This window comes from Gracilinanus agilis, chromosome 3 (assembly GCF_016433145.1).
Source record: "Gracilinanus agilis isolate LMUSP501 chromosome 3, AgileGrace, whole genome shotgun sequence".
Taxonomy (NCBI): Eukaryota; Metazoa; Chordata; class Mammalia; order Didelphimorphia; family Didelphidae; genus Gracilinanus; species Gracilinanus agilis.
The window spans coordinates 340,985,428-341,004,973 of NC_058132.1; the positions used below are offsets into that span (position 1 = coordinate 340,985,428).

A 19,546-nucleotide genomic window follows, 5' to 3' on the forward strand; every position below is an offset into this window, starting at 1 on the left:
AGAAGTCAGAGGAGAAGTGATTCATGCATGAACTATTAGTTGGATTAACTAGAAGGAAGAGAAGGGAATAAGGATTTATAAAGCACCTACCAAGTGCCAGGAACTGGGCTAAGTGCTTTACAAATATCACATTTGTTCTTTTTGATGAAACAGTTTCTAACATTTTTCAAAGAGCTATTATTTTGAAAAGTATTTTGTAAATCTAGAATACTACATAAGCACCCATTATTATAATACATAAGGATAGGACAAAGAGGAGATTGTGGGACAAGTGATGATTTCACTGGTTAAGGAATTCTCAGTGTGGAAATTACCCTTATCAATGTAGATCTACAAATGTTCTGTAATTTGTAGTCTGAGTTGTTTTATTATCCTTTGTTTTTACTTTATCTTTATTACCCAATTTGCCTCTTCTCTTTTCCTATCCTTCAACCTGATTCTGAAGTCAACTCTTTATTATGCGTAAGTTTATTCAAATATTTTCTCCAAAATATAATCCTAACTTTTCTAAAACCCATCTTCCACTACTTCTCTATAAGTTCCCTAAGCTCTCATCATGCCAAACAGGACTTTGTCACTTATTTACTGAATATGCCTCACACCTTCTTGTATCTATACTTTTATTATGCTCTTCTAACTACCTGAAATGCCCTCTGCACATTATTCCACAAATCAAATTGTACCTCTACTCTATGATCAGTTTAAAAGGCCACTCCTTCCATGAAACTGGTCCTTTGCATTTTTGACAGTTATCATATTCTGTTTGCATTAGCATTATTGTTAACAGTATTTTTCTTATCTATTACTACTCCACTCCCCTCCAGCCATAATTGTGAGCTTCTTGAAAGAAGGGAGTATATTTTACTCATTTTTGTTTCCTCTGAGTTGCCTTAGCAGGGTGCTTCACATATGACAGACATTCAATGAATATCTGCTGATTTGAATTTTCCTCAACAATCAAAGATCTTGTCCTAAAATCCAACTAGCAAATTATAAGTGGGCAAAAGTAATTCATATTCTTCTCAGCATGTTACAAGATTATTGTTCATTTGGGGTATTTTTTAAAAGAAATCACAAAAGAGTAATTAATTAGCAAAGAGATCTCCTGGGAATTTTTTTGAAGCAAAATCCCTTGTTTTAGAGCTTTACCTAGAATTGTCCAACCCACTGGAGAAAATATTACACTTTGTGCCTCTCTAGTACTTTCACACACCTGGTTTAATGCATGAAAATAAAGCAATTCATTTTGTAGAAAGCACTTCAATTACAAGATAAAGCAAGAATATTATTCCTATCATAGGCCTAAGAGGAATGAAATAATTAAGAATTCAAAACTCACCAGAAGAAATCTTACTAGCACTTTTACATTCTACAGAAAATGAAGATGTGAATCCATTGGCAGATCCCAGTTCACACATAGAAACTTGATAAGGCGGTCTCAGCTTGATTTCAGTCTGCATGTCAGAAAGATTTATCTTTGTTGAAAGAGACCTGGGATTGTTATATCGTTGCTTGGTCCTTTGAATGAAGTTATCTATGAGAAATAAAATTCCAAAATACATTAGGTAATTAAATCACTTGAGATGATGCTTAAACAACTGTGACAATACATATGTATAAAATTTTATCTATTTTAAGTAATAGTGATTATAGAGAACAAAAGCTCAAATTGTCATCACCCTCTTTTAATTCTCTTTTCAATTTTTTAAAAAAAGGTACTTATCTCATAATGTTGATCCCATAAATGTTTATCAACTGTGGTTACATAATTACTTATGCTGTGAAGTTCATTTAATACTGAAAAATAGAAATTTTACATATATCATGATTTTATTTTTTTTTAATCCCTTACCTTCCTTCTTGGAGTCAATACCGTGTATTGGCTCCAAAGCAAAGAATGGTAAGGGGTAGGCAATGGGGGTCAAGTGACTTGCCCATGGTCACACAGCTAGGAAGTGTCTGAGGCCAGATTTGAACCTAGGACCTCCTGTCTCTAGGCCTGGCTCTCAATCCACTGAGCCACCCAGCTGCCCCCATATCATGATTTTAATATTTATTTAATACCAATCCATTGCTCACGACATATCAGGATATAAATTTTAAATTCTTCCTTTACTACTGTCTCTAAAAGGCACATTTATAAAACTAGTATACATATTAATGAAATCAATGAAAGTCATTTCCTAAATGTATTTTATGTAGAACTTATTTTTTACTATTTGGCACTTTGCTTTAAAATCTATATTACTTAGCTGCAGGACTATACAAGTAATTCTTTTCCTTTTTCCTCTACATTAAGCAAATAAGATGCACATTTAGCAAATAGAAAATTGAACTCTTTTAGTTTGTGAATATCTCACAGTCTTAATGACTTCAGCAAATAATTCTCTGAACCAATCAAAGCATTCTATCCCTTCACATTTCCTATACTTATCCCTAATGAATATTTTTATTAGCCATAACATGACTACCATTTATCAAATTGTTAACTAACAAGCTATTTAAGCATTTGTCAGGTCCTCCACTGATAGCATCATGACCGATGAAGTAACCTTGAGCTCCAGAAGGCCTTGACCACAGAATAGAAAGTATTGCTATAATTCCATGTCCTACCAAACTGGAAAGGCTTTGAGAGCTGGTCTGATAATAGCCAATTGCTATTGCCTGAGAACCAAACTAAATTAAAAATTAATTACTTAAAAAAGACATCACTAGAAAGCTGGCCATGACGTAATAACATTTTTTGACCATTAGCAACTCATGAAAACTACCTTTTTAGGGTAGAGGGGAGGATGATGAACTCTACTGGTGACAGAAGCACTAGGAACAATGAAATCATGGCTACTTCCAAATATTTTATTTATGCCAATATATTATATATATAGGCAGCTAAATAGCCTATGGATTTATTTGTCAGTTTTTAAGAATCAGATGAAAAATCCTATGATCACCTAACTTAGTTTCTGGAAAAGAATAAGATAAGTTAAAATAAACAAACATAACAATCAGGGACTTACCAAATTCAATGAAACAGTATGGTCTGACAGCAGTATTTGTCTTCATCATGTTGTAAGTACTGATGAATTCCCTCTGAAGCTCATCCAGGAAAGAGAAAGCCAAGACATTTGGGTAATTTTCGGTACACAGCATCATGTAACTCACTCCCAGGGAGCTAATAAAACTATAGTTTAAAAAAATGGTTTTAAAATTTCAAATTAAATCCTGGTAATACACTGCCTCACAAGAACAGTTTCAGCCAAAGAAATAACTGTCATAGTGGTCATGAAGCAGTAATATTTATTATACAATCTAGCAAAGATTTCAAAGGACAAAAACATAATTCTGCTTTGAGTTACATCTTTAAACCAATGAAGTACCAGTGAAAACAAAAGGAAGATGAGAGAGAAAACCATATCCCATAGTTTTAATTATATACTTCAGTACAATAAGGGATAAAGATTAACCCTCTAACCAACAAGTGTTCATTTTTAATTATTTTTTTTTTATGGAAATCCTGATATGTTAACAATTTTCTCTTCCCTAGTAAACTGTACATACTGAGCATCATTTAAATTTTGGAGACAGGGTCATTATTATGAACATCAGTTACACTAATGTAATTATATCTATAATATAGTAATAGGTCTGTGATGATATAGGACAACATTGGCAAAGTATTGGTACAAGTACCAGGTGGCATGGGGGAGATGCTCTGTTCCCCCTCTTCCCAGGGCCCAAGATTTTCTGCATGCCCTGCCCCTCTGTACAGCCATCTAAAAGGGGGGCAGGGAGCACTCACAGGAAGTTTGAATTTGCAGTTTGGGCACATGAACTTGAAAACCTTCAACCAATGCTAGTATAGAATATGAAAATGACTATACTTTCTTTAAAAAATGAAAAAAGGGGGAAAAAATGGGGCAGCTGGGTAGCTCAGTGGAGTGAGAGTCAGGCCTAGAGACAGGAGGTCCTAGGTTCAAACCTGGCCTCAGCCACTTCCCAGCTGTGTGACCCTGGGCAAGTCACTTGACCCCCATTGCCCACCCTTACCACTCTTCTACCTATGAGACAATACACCGAAGTACAAGGGTTTTAAAAAAAAAAATGAAAAAAAGTTCCTTATGTAGCCTCACAATTTGGTCATTTTGCGTTCTCATAAAATTAGAAAGGAAGATGTGTAGATACATCATCTCTAGAGCAATATGATATGGATGACTTTCTGCAAAATTTATTATAGAACCAACAGCTAAAGAAACTCTTTCCCCATGGAGTCTTCTTGCCCTCCCAAAAAACTTCAGCTTTACCATCAGTGTTCAACTCATCAGCAGGATGGAAACATGTTTCCATGATCACCAATACAAAGAACATCAGTAATCTCCTTGGTAAATGAACTAAGTCTGTTGATGGGGTGTGGAAAGACAGCTTCCATCATCATAAGATACTTTGGCAAACATACTGCAGTTTTCTTCACATCCTCTTTAATGTTTGACTTTACAGGCACACACAAAAAATTTTAAATGCGTCTTGGGCTCACAGGAGGGTATGGCATTGAAAGTCCTCTTTCCCTGCATGATGGATCAACTTTCTCATTAAATCTCTTCTTTAATAACATTTCATATTCTGATCAACACCTAGTTCCAAAGTTTAGATCAATAAAATAACAGTGGAGATAAAGGGGAAGTTGGAGAATGATAGTAAAAACATAATCAGACACTAATCCTGCTTCTTCAGAGTGAGGTCAATAACTAACAACAGCACAGCTCTGTTGCCCTATGGTAAGCTATGTTTCTGAAATGTTCTTCCACTGCTGGTCCAAAAATGACAGAAGCAATCAGGGGGAAAAATGTGCAGGTATTAGCTCTGTAAGCCACTGGTAAAAAAGGTGACACTTCTGAAAGCTCTAGGACAATTCAATTTCAAATCACTAACGCCTTCATTTTATGGGCAATTGCAGCATATGTACATGATGCACAATTGTTCTTCCTCTGCTCTAAGAGCATCATCCAAAGAGATCAGCTTTATTTCATTATAAAACTATTCTCTGAATGGACTGTGTTCAGAAATTAGTTCTCTGAAAATATCACAAAACTATCCTGCAGTTTTATAATTTGCTGACTTTTTTTCCAAACCAGATGTGGCTAAATTTTTAGTGCCAAGTCACAGCTGTGAAGGCCAAAGCCACCATTCCAAAAAAAAAAATACAAATAATTCAGGTAACTGGTAAGACTGATTTTAAAAATCTTCTAGATTAGAGATAGGGGCACCTATTTTCATGGAAAAAATTGCCCAGAAAATTCAGTTTAAGTATATTCTAATTTTATAACAACAATTCCCATGTATATAATGCTCTTAAAGCTCACAAGACAGTGTTCTCACAATTCTATGAGTTTAAGTATAATGCTACCAAAAAAAAAATCAGTTTAATTTAACTAATGGCAAAAACTTTGACCAGTGAACCTCGATGTCAAGCAACCTGGCTAAACCAATATTGAATTGATCAATCAAAATATTTCTATGCTCAACTTTTCATGCCTTTTTTCAGACCTTTATTTTTTTGTTAATTTGGTTACAATTTTATTCTTTACTTTTCATTAAAGGAAGCTTGTAATCTCTACCACTGAATGGTTTTTACAACACACTTTGCTCTAGTCTTCCACTACCTGACTTGCTTATACTAGTGAATACCCCACCAGAAGCTGCTATATTGTACTAGATAGCATGACTTTGATGCTGTACCATCTTAAAAGAATCCTCCAAGGGAATTATGTCTGATTTTTTTTAAATAGTAGAATAAGTTCCTTGAGAGCAAGGAATGTTTAGTTTTTGTCTTTATATACACATACATGTATGTATACACACACACATACACACACACACTGCTGCAGGAAGGAGGGAACTGTAAGAGCAGAAAGGCAGAAATTTGAATGTAACCTATAGTCATAGAGAGTTATCTGGGGTACTAAGAAATTCAGTGACTTGCACATGGTTACAATTCTAGCTCCAAGGCTATCATAACACATTTCTACTATGTATAATATAGCAAGTGTTTAATAAACTTTTCTCAATTGAACATTTTAACCTGAAAGCTGAGCATAGTGTACCTGGCACACATTTGAAAAATACTTGCTGACTGAGCGGCTGAAATTAGCACAACTCTGTTTGCCCTACCACTAAACATATTTCCAAACTGTTGTATTATTTTAGTTAGTAAGACTTTTGAAACAAAGAAATACATTTCTTGGGCCACCACTGTTTGCTCAATTTCTTACTCTTATGCTGAACATCCCAAAATGCTCTGCTATCCTCCTTCTGCCTCCAGCCATTCCTGTTCTGTATTATCAAGAAGTCATCTTCTACCATCTCAACTCCCACTTTCTTCACCTAACTTTTCTTTTCTTTTTTTCCTTCTGCTTATTTTAAGTTTCTTGACTTTGAGGCCCAACCTATAGTCGCCTTTGGTCAAAGTGGAAAAACCTTATTTTGAACAATGAACAAACTTCTTCCATTATGCCTTCAGTTCTCTTTTACACTATGATATGAAAACTTCTCCAACACCTTTTGGTCCTAAGGCTGTTGTAGAAGGTTGACTGTGCTAGACATCTGGGTAGCTAGTAAGTGAAATATTGCTATACCATTTTCTTTAGTTACCTCACTAAACAGGTGCTATGGAATACAAAAGTAGAATAACCTGTATTTCCTATCCACAAGGAGCTTACACTCCAACAGGAAAGACAACACAAGGACATATGAAACTTAATAAGTAAATAAGACAGCAATATGTAAGTATTTAATACTGACGGGGCAAAATGGGAAGGTACAGTCAATCTCTAATAAAACAGCATACAGTTTTGCCTTCTGTAAAAATGTACACAGTGTAATCTCTGGAACCACAATTGATGGAAATGCTTATACTTTGATGCTGACAAGTTCAAATATCAGTAAGAACATATACAGCACCTTTGACACAAATGGTAAATAAAACATGTTAAAATTACTAAGGGCAAGGAGTTTATTTGGGAAACCATGCATTGTAAACCCCTAAGTGCCATGTAATTATCACTTCACTGGATTTCCATGACCTCGGATTAAAATGTTCACATTTAGTCAGCATAATCAGATTTTATAACAATAAGTATAAATCATTAGGGTATCATTATCATTATTATTATTATTATTATTATTACTGTTGTTAAAATTTCCACAACTAATGTAGGCAAGAACAACCCTATATAATCATCAGGGCACAAACATTAAAAAAAAAGTCTGAAAAGGTAAATTCTTGATAGCTAATGCTAAATAAAGGTGAAGAGGAAATTAACATATGTCACAATGAATAATTCAATAGTGGCACTAATGTCACCTCTATTCAAACAAATATTATTAAGTATCTATTACATATAAGGCACTATTCTCTTTCTGACCTTTATAAAAAGAGACCAACAAGAAACAAAATGAACCTTTTGATGGAAATACCAAGTTAACAAGTGACCATAAGACAAGAAGTTGGGGAAAACATGAGATCTGGATAAGACTAAACTATAAAACCAGCTAATGAATAATCAAGAGTTGGTGACACCTGCTTCATTCTCTTTGGGTAACTATATTGTTATACCAAGTCACAAATGGCTATGCCAAAGCTACCACTTATAAAAAAAATAGTACAGTAATATGTAATAAAAATGTTATCATAGTTAGGGAGTGCATTATCGTACTGAGCCTAGAAGCAGGAAGCCCAGAGTTCAAATCTGGCCTCAGTCACTTATTACCTGCATGATCCTGGGAAAAGCACTTAACCTTTATTCTCAGTTTCCTCAACTGTAATGTAATGGGTAAAAATAACAGTACCTACCTTGCAGAATGGTAAAGATTGAATAATATTTGTAAAAATGCTTAGTAAATGCCCAGTACATAAAAGATGTCATACAAATACTTGTTTCCTCCTCTTTTTTTCCTACTCCTTTCCCTTAGCAGGGAAGGAAAGAAGGGGGAAAAAATTCCCTCACTGTTTTCTCTCTAAAGCAAGAAAATGAATCGAGATTATAAAAGTACCTCAGGTCCTATTCTGCCAACCAAAATTCACAATTTTATTGCCTTTGAAAGTTTCATCCCCATTTTCAAAAATACGCATTCTTTAACACAGCAGCAGCAGCAGGAAAAAAAAAGCCTAACTCCCTAATATTTCTTTAGCAACGCCACTTTTAAAAAGTTGGTGTTTGAGAGAAAAAAAGATATGCAGCATGACACAGAGAATGGAGTGCTAAAGTCAAAAAGGGCTGAGTTTCAGTACCCTTTCTGACATTTGTTATGTGATAATGGACAAGTCTTAACTTGAGTCTCAATTTCTTCCATACAGAAATCGCTAACTTTACTTGCAATACCTACCCTACAAGATGCAAATTGGAAAATTTCTATGAAGCGTTTTGCAAATTTTAAAGTGTTACTATATATGCCTGCAATCATCATCATTATTATTTGTAAAGCAGAAAAATTAAGCTAACGTTTAGGATGCTAGCAGTACAATTTTGTTCAAAGTAGAAAAATATGCAGGGTGAGAAAATAAAAGGAAATATTTTTCTTAATTCATGTCTCAAAATGTGGGAGAAATAAATTAATAGAAAAACATACAAATAAAACAATAATTCTCACAAAGAACCAGCCAAGTCCAAAACAACAATGTAAAAAGCACAAGGTATTTGTGCCAGCATAAACTGTCACTGAAAAGTGAAACTAAGAGTTTATTTTTGCTGGTTTTAAAAATGAAATTCATAGTTTTAGGACAAATCAAAGTTGCCATCTATCATGCAACATAGGACTGTGTTCTATAGCAACACCACAGAACTATATTTTTCCAGTTCAAAAATTCAGGCAAATCTTCACTTCCCTGTCAATTAAGTAGGTGTGACATAATTTTGAATCTAGTGGAGACAAAAAAGTATTCATCTGGATGTTCTATCTTCCATTCCATTCTAAATCCCTATCCTTACTTTTTTCCTTCTCCTGATGAATTTCTCCAAGCTATACAGCTCATAAGATAGGGAGTAGAACATTCATGAGTTCTTATATAATAGGAAGACAAAAAAGGCATTTTGTGGATTTATTCATATGAGTGGGTCAAAAATCAAAACATAAGAAAAATAAAAATTTGAAAGAATGACTCAATATATTAAACACACAGGAAACAACTAAAGCAATCCTTGGAAGAATATTTCTATTCCTGAATACATATTAGCAAAGAGCAAGAGTGGCAAATGAATTGAGCATGAAATTAAAAATAAGAAAACAAATAATCTTGAGCTCAGAAGACTCGGTGTAAAAGACAGAATATTGACTAAAGAGAATGAAGCACACCTTTTCAAATATAGCCAATATATTGATTTGAAATTTAGTGAGATAAAGCACAAGTGAATTGTTAAACAAGACAAAGGGCTACTTTTCCTAAAATAAGAAAAACAATGAATTGCAAGCAACATTCATTAAATATTTATATATGTTTGTATATATACGTGTGTATATGTGAGGGAGAGATAGAAGGGGAGAGGGAGAGGGAGAGAGAGAAGGAGAGGGAGAGGGAGAGGGAAAGATTATATTTGTTTTTACCAAGAATAAGAGACAAGTCTTTCTGGATATGCGCATAAGATAAATGAGATTCGATCCTTTTAATCACAGAACCTTCAAAGTCTATGGAAGGGTAGGTTGCCACCATCTCGGCTGCTATTGTAATGGTTGCCTCCCACTTCCTCCTTCTCACTGTATTCTCTTTTCTTGTTTCAGTATCCCATTCCTTGCCCTTCCCTCCAATTTCTCCAGGTCTGCCTGGAAAGGTGAATTATTAGAGGTGTCATCAGTCATAGGAGGCTTTTTTTTTCCTTTTTGATTGATAAACAGACTAATCATACAGTGGGACATAATGAATAGTTCTGAGGAGCTCTCTTCCTTTCTACTCAAAGGATCTTCTATCACCAAAAATATTTTTTTCTTCTTGCCTACATGTTTTAATGTATGAAGAATTACGGATTTGAGCAGAGACAAGAATATATCAATAAGCTAGCCAACCCAAGGGACACATAAAGTAAATGAGAGGGTTGAAAATTAGGTCTTTTAAATATTTCTAATTCAGGAAGATATTTATCTCACTATTATCTCCTTTATAAGCCAAAAAAATAAAATCAAAATCTGCACAATAATATAATCTCAACAATTCAAAGAATTTAATATAAATTTCCCTTTTTGTAGGAGGGGCAGCAAAATTAATGCCATAATAGTTTTTCTTTAGTATAAGGGAAGGTTTGTTTTGTGTGGGAAGAGGAACAATTGGGAAAAGCCAGGAGTGGTTTTTTTTTTTAATTTTTTTAAGTATAAATAAAACATTCTAAAAGATCTAAAGTGACTAGTAAACTTCATGGGACTGTGGTGGAGCTGGCACAGGTTGGCTAATAAGCAACAGAAGAAAGGGCAACCAACTGGCTTGGTAGATTAAGAGCCAGTCAAATAGCCTTAGATACTTCCTAGCTGTGCGCCTCTGGCCGAGTCACTTAATTCCAGTTGCCTAGCCCTTACCACTATTCTGTCGTGGAACTGATACTTACTATCAATTCTAAGACAGAAGGTAAGGATTTAAAAAGAAAAAAAAAAAAAGCAACAGGAAGAACCAGAGACAAGAAAAAAAAAAAATGCTGGTGTGCTTCCAGTTGGCACTTATCATACTGAGATAAAGCTTTGGGTTATCACTGAATATGCTCAGTTTAGAGTAATAAAGATATTTATTAACCAAAAGAATTGGACAAAACTCCTTAGTACCTACATCTCTTCCACTACACTCCATCCTGGCCCTCATACTTGGGAACTTTTAATATTTATATTGAAGTACATTCAAAGCACCAACCTCCCAATTCAATTTCTCTCAACACCCCAAACCTCTATCTTTTACTCTCATGCTTAAGTCTCATCATTCCACAACTTGCTACCTCTGATTTCAAACTCAAATTCCAATTTCTATCTGTAATCTGCTATCCATCTCTCACTTACAAGCCATTTTCATTATGACTTCTGTCTTTTTATGTCCTCTCTCTGTCCTTCCAATCTATGTCTCACATCTCTTTCTTGGCAGTTCTATCAGTTCAACAATATAATATCCATCACCTTTGCAGTCATACTACCTCTTTTGAATGAATACTCAGTTCCAATAAATAAGGCAGTTTAGGTACATCTCCCCAACCATCTGCCTTTTCCTCTTCACTGCTGAATATCACAAATCACACAATCATGCTGACTGGATCCACTACAAATTCATGTTATCTATCTCACCTGGATTCTGCTTGCTAAACAGCAATCCTTGTATTCTTCCAAAATTGACTGTTATGCCAACTGAAGTGATCATTTCAACCCTCCTCTTAAACCACCTTTACATCTCCCTCTCCTCCGTAAATGACTGAGAAAAGCAAGGATGCTAGTCCTGAGTTCACTCATCTTCCCATCCTCCTCACCATCTCTTTACCTATCTTCTTTGCCTCTACTCCAGTCCCCAAGAATAGCATTGATTTTGCTGAGGTCAAGATTCCACCTACATCCATCCCATCTTAAAGAGATTGCCCCAGTGACCGTTATTTGACTCTTCCCCCTACTAGTTCCCTTTACTGCTTACAAACTTCAGGCAACCCTGTTCACCTGCTCAAGTTATTATCCTTTAACTACTAAGTTCTTAGAATTATCTACTCGTGTTCTCAAACCAACACATTTCTCAAGATTTCACATAGGATTTGGACCATACCACAGCCCTTTATTGAAATTCTCATCTGGAATGATTTCTTAACTGTTAAACCTAATGGCCTTTCTCAGTTTTCATCTTATTTGACGTCTCTGTATTTTTTGAAACGACCACATCCTACTCCCTTGACTTCCATGACACTATTTTCTTCTGATTCATCTCCAATCTGACCATTAATGATACAGTGAAAAAAAGCACTGGACTTCAAGACAGAGCACAGGTTTGAATCTCCATCCTACCCAAGGTCACATTAGTGACCTTGGCCAAGTCACTTCAACTTTGAGGTCCTCAGTTTTCTCAAATGTAAAATGAGGGGTGAACTAGAGGGCTTCTAAAGTTCTCTTCCAATTCCTTTATCGTTACCAAATCCTGTTGATTTTACCTCCACTTTTCTCAAATCCATTCTCTCTGCTTACAACACTGTCATTCCTCACTTGAACTACCACAATAGCCTCTTAATTGGTCTCTTTTCAGTCTCTCTCTTACTCAATCTACCTTCCACATAACTGACAAAATAATATTGTTAATGTAAAAGTGATGTCACTCCTCCATTCAAAAAGCCTTCTGTGTCTCCCTACTGCCTTTAAGAGAAAAAATCTGAACTGGGCCAACATTTAAGGCCTTCTACCACCTAACTCCAATCTACTTTTCCAAGTTTATTTCCTATAACTCTTATTCCTATAACTTCTTATTCTTTATGGGCTCAACCAGACTCTTCTTGTTCTATGTCACTAAAAGAATTCAGGTTCTTTGAAGGTGGGGACATTTGCAACTACAGTTTAACATGTCTTGCATATAAGAGACACATAATAAAGGCTTATTAAATTGCTCATACTACAGGATTCTCGCCTGCTTTTCCTCTCTCTCTTAAATAGTAAAATTTCTATTTTCCAATAATCTCAAAATATAGGTAATCTGATCACAGATTTCCCATTTATAAGCAATACTGCAAAAATGTATTTTACAAATTAGTTGTCAGAAATGTAGCATTTATTTTTCCATAGAAATAGTTATATGTCATTATGTCCCTCGGTTAGCTCAGAAAGCCTATTCAAATCATAATTCAATAGAATCATGAGCTCATTAATGTAAGAACTTCTTTTGTTAGTACTACTAATTTTTACCAGTGATACTTATAGTTACAATTTATATAGAGGCTTAATTCTGTGTAAATTCTGGTGTACATTCTGCCATAAATCCTTGGCCTATTGATGCCTACCATTTTCTCACTGATCTTTGAATATTTTGAGCTTCAGAGAGTAATTGTCTTCTGGGATTCATACTGGAATTTTTTTAAAAATTAGTTGTGCCAAGACGCATTTCAGAATCATTGAAAGCACTGTAGTTTCTGAAAAAAAATTGAGCTCTCTTTCCTATTAGATTCTAGGTCCAGATCACTGTCTAGCTAGAGGGTACCATAACTTACATGCATGTATTAATTGCCCAACCAAAACTGCTTGGCAAGTGGTTCATTGCTTTTGACGAACAACAAAAACCAGTGGACATCAGGAACAGAGTGCAATTTAAAGAGGAATTCCTTATAGAGGGTGAAGTCCTCCAGATAGTCCTGCTGATTAGTCTAATGACTACTGATAATTATAGTCCCTTATTCAGTAAAATTCAAAATACAGTGGCCTAATAATCCATTCGGGTCAGGGTAGGTCAAATTTTAGCTCATAATATAGTTTTAACACATATTTGAAATGAAAAAATGGAATCAAAGAATTTTAGGGCTAAAAGGGAAAACTAAAGGACACCTAATCCAATACTCTTATTTTATAGATGAGAAAACTGGCTTAGATTAGCACCTAGTTGGAAATAAAGATTTAGAATAAGACAGTGCTTCCACTGGACCAAAAAGTACAGACAATGCTTTTGAAATATCAGCATTTAAGCAAAACAACAAAAATAATCAAATGTTATAAGTTCATTCCTTGTGTAGAACGCTGTTGCTTAAGGATATCTAGATATCCTCCTTCCAGCCAAAAAGACACTGTTCTAAATTCCAGGTTAATTCATTCCTTGCCCTGCTTCCCTGCCTTTGGAACTTCAGCTCCAAACAACTGTCCATTTCCCCCCAATATTAAGCCTTAACTGTGCTACAATCTGAACTGTCCCAAGAAGATATCTTACTTAATTCTTTCTCCTATTACCCTGTCTCCCCCTTAGAGTGGAGACTATTTTTTCATTTTATCTTTATCCTCATAATTCCTTCCTTAAACAGAGAAGATGCCTAATACATGTTCATTGAACTGAATTAAAAGTGGAACCAAACAGATTGAGAGTTGGCTTGGATCATTTTCTACACCTCCCAGTAAATAAAAAAAGTGAGGAGGGAGGGATTGCATATCTCTTTCCCATGATTAACCACTTCTCTTTATCAGATGATAGGCACATGGAAAACTTCCCCAGCCCACCAAATAAACTTGGTCAGGAAAAAGACTAAGAGCCTCACTTAACCCTTCTCTATAGTTAGAAATGGAGGTAATGCAGAAGTAGAATATGGCCCTATGAAATAAAAAATTCACAAGCAATATGGTTGACAGACTAAGCTGGCAGAAGTGGGTATAAACAGTGCCATTGCAAAAGAGTGAAGCTAAATAAGAGCATAATTCATGACCTTTAACCCCATTATATGCTTTAAAATTAACTGACATCTAAAGAGATATTTGTCATAGAGAGCTTTCATATTTTATCTATTATATAATCAAGGCAAAGTATATCAAGTGGCTTAAAGAGAGTTTGGGAAGATACTATACTTTAAAAGAGAACTTATTAATTTAGACAAACTGGATATTTATATTTTTAACAGGAGTACTCACCAGTGGTTTTGCCCAAGATCCCCAAGACAAGAAAAAGTGAGGTGAATTTCTCATCTGATCTCTTAATAGGGCAAAGCAATATTTGGCCCTTTCCCTCATATTGCCCCCCAGAATTCAGCAGTGTCCTTTAAAGAAAGCGGCTTTCCCAAAGTCAATAGCCTTTAGTTATAAAGTTTCAAATTCTATCATGTTTTAACAATCTTTTTAAAACTCTAGTTTCAACTACATATTTGTGCTTTACAAAATTATAATAAATAGTAGGTGGTAAATTAATTACCCAAGTATTCTAGCTATTGAATTAAAATCAAACAAAAAAGTACTTGCTGCTACTAACTGGGACAAAAAGATTCAGAGACTAATTGCAGTTTTCTTAATTCCCATAATTTTTAGTGATGATTAATTTTTATGATACATGTTGCTGCATTAATCATTTGTCATTTGAAAATTATATGGCAATTCAAAGAAGTTTTCCACATATCATATTTCAAGTTCTAAAGAAAATATTACAGAGCTATCAACCATATCTTATGTGCAATATCATTTTAAAAAATTAACAAAGTAAAGGACAAAACAGCTTATCTACTAAAGGTTTTGCAGTAACTGACAGTTAAAATATTATACAGTAGAAATGCTAAGCTAAACAGTCACATTTCTATATCATAAGCATCCTTGAACTTAAGTTGAACAAGTATATTACAAAAAACTGTAGAAGAAGAATATACAGAAATAAAACAATACAATGTGAAACAAGATAAATCCAAAGGAATGGTACACATAATTACTTCTACAGGATTTGAGAACAAGAAGAGCTGGCTAGAAGGGTTTCATGATAGTTAAGATCTGAGCTCACCTTCTGAGTAAAGATAAAATTTTCCTAAATGAAGAGTTGGTGAAATAGCAAATGGAGCTAATGGTAGTTCATTATTAAGAAAATCGTTAGAACTATAAACTCATTTGTTTTAGAGGAAAGACCAGCATGACCAAAGTTTTTTCAAGACTTTGCCAAAAGCTTCACTCTTATTCTACCCACTGTACTGGAAGTAAGCCTTAACATTTAACTAACAGTTCAAATAACAAAAATGAAACATCTATATGTATTAAGAGGATCCATTTTTTAAGAATAAAATTTTCTTATATCATCGAATGCCTATTAATGCAATTAGAACCTTCAATTAGGTAGATTTTTGTTTTTAAACTTTTTAAGGTTTCATTTCATTTTGACAGAAAGAAGCGAATAGCACACAAACACAATCCTTTATCAGGGATTTATTTTAAAACATGCCAACAAATAAAAATTCAAAACAACTTACAAAGCAAGTCCTGGGAAAGCTGGAACTATACGCAGGCAAAGTAGCAGCAGTCTTTAAACCAACATACCAAGCACAACAAAGGGTACTTTTCCATATTACTTTCTCATAAATGCACATATTTTTAGTTTCAGAAAATTTCACTCTAACATACAGATATTTATTTTTTGGTATGTCAAGTTGCATGTGTTAAGAGTTAACCTAGCATCTTGGGGAGGAATAGAAATGTATAGGGGAGAAAAGGGTACAATTTTCAAACCTTTGCAAAGGGTAAAGAAATATTTTGTCCCAGGCTTTGGCCCTGAAATCAGGACAACTTCATTTCCATTCCCCTTTTATGTATAGTTGCAGCTTTACATAACAAATATTGATAACAATGCTAACCCAAGAAACTTCAAGGTCTGAACTTAAAAAAAGCTGTACTTTCTGATATAGAAAAGAATATCAATATATTATTTTAGAAAAATTTTCAATCACATTGGTTGAAATAATTTTTTCTACCCTCAGAAAACTTAATCTTAATAACCCATTACTAAGCATCCCAGTTAATCAAGGTGTCCTAAAACTACCATTGTAACAAAGACTATTTCCTAGGTTCTATACCTTCCTCTCTACACATAAGAAAGCTCAGCCATTCTTGTGGTAGCAACCACAATTTAATGCCATATATGAGTCATTCCTAAAGCTACTATTTCTAGGCTTGTATCATGTACTAGTTCCATTATTTCCACTTGAATAACCCACCACTACTTCAAACCTAAGAGAACCATAAGAATCCATTTCTTAGCCAGAAGAGATATTAGAAATTACCTAGTTTTACTTTTTTGTTTCTGGTAAGGAAATTAAGTTTGTTTTTTAATTGCCATGGGTTAAATTTCTAATAGTAGCAGAAGCGGGAACTACATAAGAGATATTCTAACAGTGACAGTACATCACATTAAAAAATAAATGCATTTTTCTCTCCAAATTGGTCCCTTTTCCCAATTACACAATTTCTACTAGTTAAGATCACTTTTCTTTTAGTTTCCCAGGCCAGAAACTAAGAGTCATTTTTGTCTCTTCTCTCTTCATCCCCTATTGCTACCATAATCATATTTTTCAAACCCAAAATGAGAAAACATAGTCATCCTCAATGCCTTAGTACTACAACTGTGTGGGCTTATTTATTAGGGCATATTAACAGTCTTAAAGTTGGCTTCCCATTTCTATTTTCTGTCTCCCACCTTTAATTTACCCTAGATACTGCTGCCAGATTAATTTTTCTTTATACATTGTGTTCACTATCATTTCCTTACTTAAGAAACTGTAATAACAGCCTACTGTATCAAGGATAAACCCTTCCAGTCTGGCTTTTAAGGTTGTCCTTTCACCTGGCCTCATCTTCCTTATCTTTATTTCTCATTATATAACAGGCCCTCTCTACTTCAACTGGGTCAACTTCCTCATAGATCCAAGAACATACCAGTGCCAGAGCACTTTAAGGAGGGAGTAGTTAACCCATCAGCTGCTGAGATCAAAGCATAATTAACTACTTAAATCCACACCTGTACCAATCCAATCAAGATTCAATTCAATCCATTTCCTTAATGAAACTTTTCCCTGATTTTTCTATCCATCATTAATTTTATCATGCTGATAGGATATACTTAAACAAATACAATATATATTTTTCCTACTTTATTTACACAGCTATTCCCCCTTTAAAAAAAAATCTAAGTATTACATGTAACAATTCAAACTGTAGCAAACAATTAGCAATCTAAATTTGACTACCTCCTACTCTTTCCCCAAACTTCAATTACAATAGTAGCCAGCATCCAAGGCAGAGCTCTACAGATGGAAAGTGTTTAATATAAATTTGCTGCATCGTATTGCATATTCTGCATTACAGTTTATAACATAATTTGATTCACCTTAGATTTGTCTCCTTTACTAGTATAAGCTCCTTGGTAGAAAACATAGGAATTCTCTGAATCACTCATCTCCAAGCACTAAGCACACTGCTAGATGTATAGAAAATACTTAAATCTTGATTTATTCATTTATATCAAGGGAAACATGTAAACCACTAAAATTAAATCTCTTAAAAGCCAGATATAAATGTTATTAGGAACAGTAAGATAGATTCCAAAAAAGAATAATTTTTTCTAAATTTATTGTAGTATTGTAGTATGCTCAGGATCAGGTGATTGTTGATGTGAATTGTCCTGAGCTTTCTTAATGTAATCAGTTATTTGCAATGCCAGGAGAAATTGAGGAAGGCTTCTAGCACATTGGGTGGACCTCTCCTGCTGTGAATTTATTGTATGACATGGACAAGAGCTGTACAGCATGGGCAAGCACAGATGGTTTGCGATCTACATTGTTGGAGCAAATATCCAAGTTGATGAGATCATGGATCCATTTGAGAATTTATTAAGACACTAATTTGCATCAGAACTACTTAAACTTCATTAAAATGACAATCGGTAAATACTTTAATGCACAAAGCTGAAGTCTTACTTAATATTATATTGTCCAGTTTTCAGTGTACATCTATCAGGAAGCTGACCAAGTTTCTTTGAGAGTGATTTAAAATACTTTCTGCATTCCTGCACTCCCATGCTTTGTTCATAATCAGTAGAAGCAGAAAGTGGTAATCCATCTCGTACTCGAACCACTGAAGCAGATAAAACCATAGACATTTCAACAAACAGAAAAGACCTAAAAAAAAAGATCAGATAGTTCAAAAGTCAAAGAAGTATTTATTTTAATATTACTTTGACATTTTTCTTAGTAAATAGATCATAATAATCATTTTTATATTTCATTTTGCACATATTTTATAAAGATGACATGATCAAACCAGGTAACTAACAGACATGTAAGAAATCATGAAGTGAAAACAGTAATATAAAAAACATGACCCATAGTCTAAAATTGTGCACTTGTTCATTCATTTAACAAGCATTTAGTAAAAACCTCCTATGTGCCAGACACTGTACTAGCCAGGGCACTAGGACAAAAATGAAACAGTCACTGAAGTAGGATTGGAGAATACAATATGAATGGGCACACATTCTGACTACATAGACTAATAAATACAAAATACAGCAAATATAAAAATTTCCAGGGGGCAGCTAGGTAGCTCAGTGGAGTGAGAGTCAGGCCTAGAGACAGGAGGTCCTAGTTCAAACCCGACCTCAGCCACTTCCCAGCTGTGTGACCTTGGGCAAGTCACTTGACCCCCATTGCCCACCCTTACCACTCTTCTACCTATGAGACAATACACCGAAGTACAAGGGTTTAAAAAAAAAAAAAATTTCCAGGGGAACAACACTAGACACTACAGGATTCTGGAAAGTCTTCCTGTAGGAAGAGAAACATCCTGAACTTATAGAATCCTATAAGGCAAAGGTAAGGAGGTGGTACATTTTTGGAATAAGGAAAAGCCTGTACCAAGGAAAGACAGAAAATGGAATGTTGTACATGAAAGATAGCAGACTCTGTTGTCTGAAATGCTGAGAAATATGAAGAAATGCAAAAAGCTCAAAAAGGTAGAGTCTGATTGTAAACAGTTTTAAAATTCAAACCAAGAAATCTGTATTTTACCCAGAAAGAGGGAACCATTGGGATATCTTGATTAGGGAAATTATATGGTCAGATTAGTGTTTCAG

The 19,546-nt window shown here is 34.5% G+C and overlaps 1 protein-coding gene across 1 annotated transcript in view; it reads right to left on the minus strand.

Annotated features, from left to right (window-relative positions):
* Window positions 1-19,546, minus strand: part of SEC22A (SEC22 homolog A, vesicle trafficking protein) — a 63,174-nt gene that overhangs the window by 34,030 nt on the left and 9,598 nt on the right. Inside the window, exons 2-4 of the mRNA XM_044670045.1 lie at window positions 18,393-18,593; window positions 3,018-3,181; window positions 1,340-1,534 (exon numbers count right to left, since the gene is read on the minus strand). Coding sequence (XP_044525980.1) covers window positions 1,340-1,534; window positions 3,018-3,181; window positions 18,393-18,574 — 541 coding nt within the window. The 5' untranslated portion in view covers window positions 18,575-18,593. The remainder of the gene's footprint in view (window positions 1-1,339; window positions 1,535-3,017; window positions 3,182-18,392; window positions 18,594-19,546) is intronic.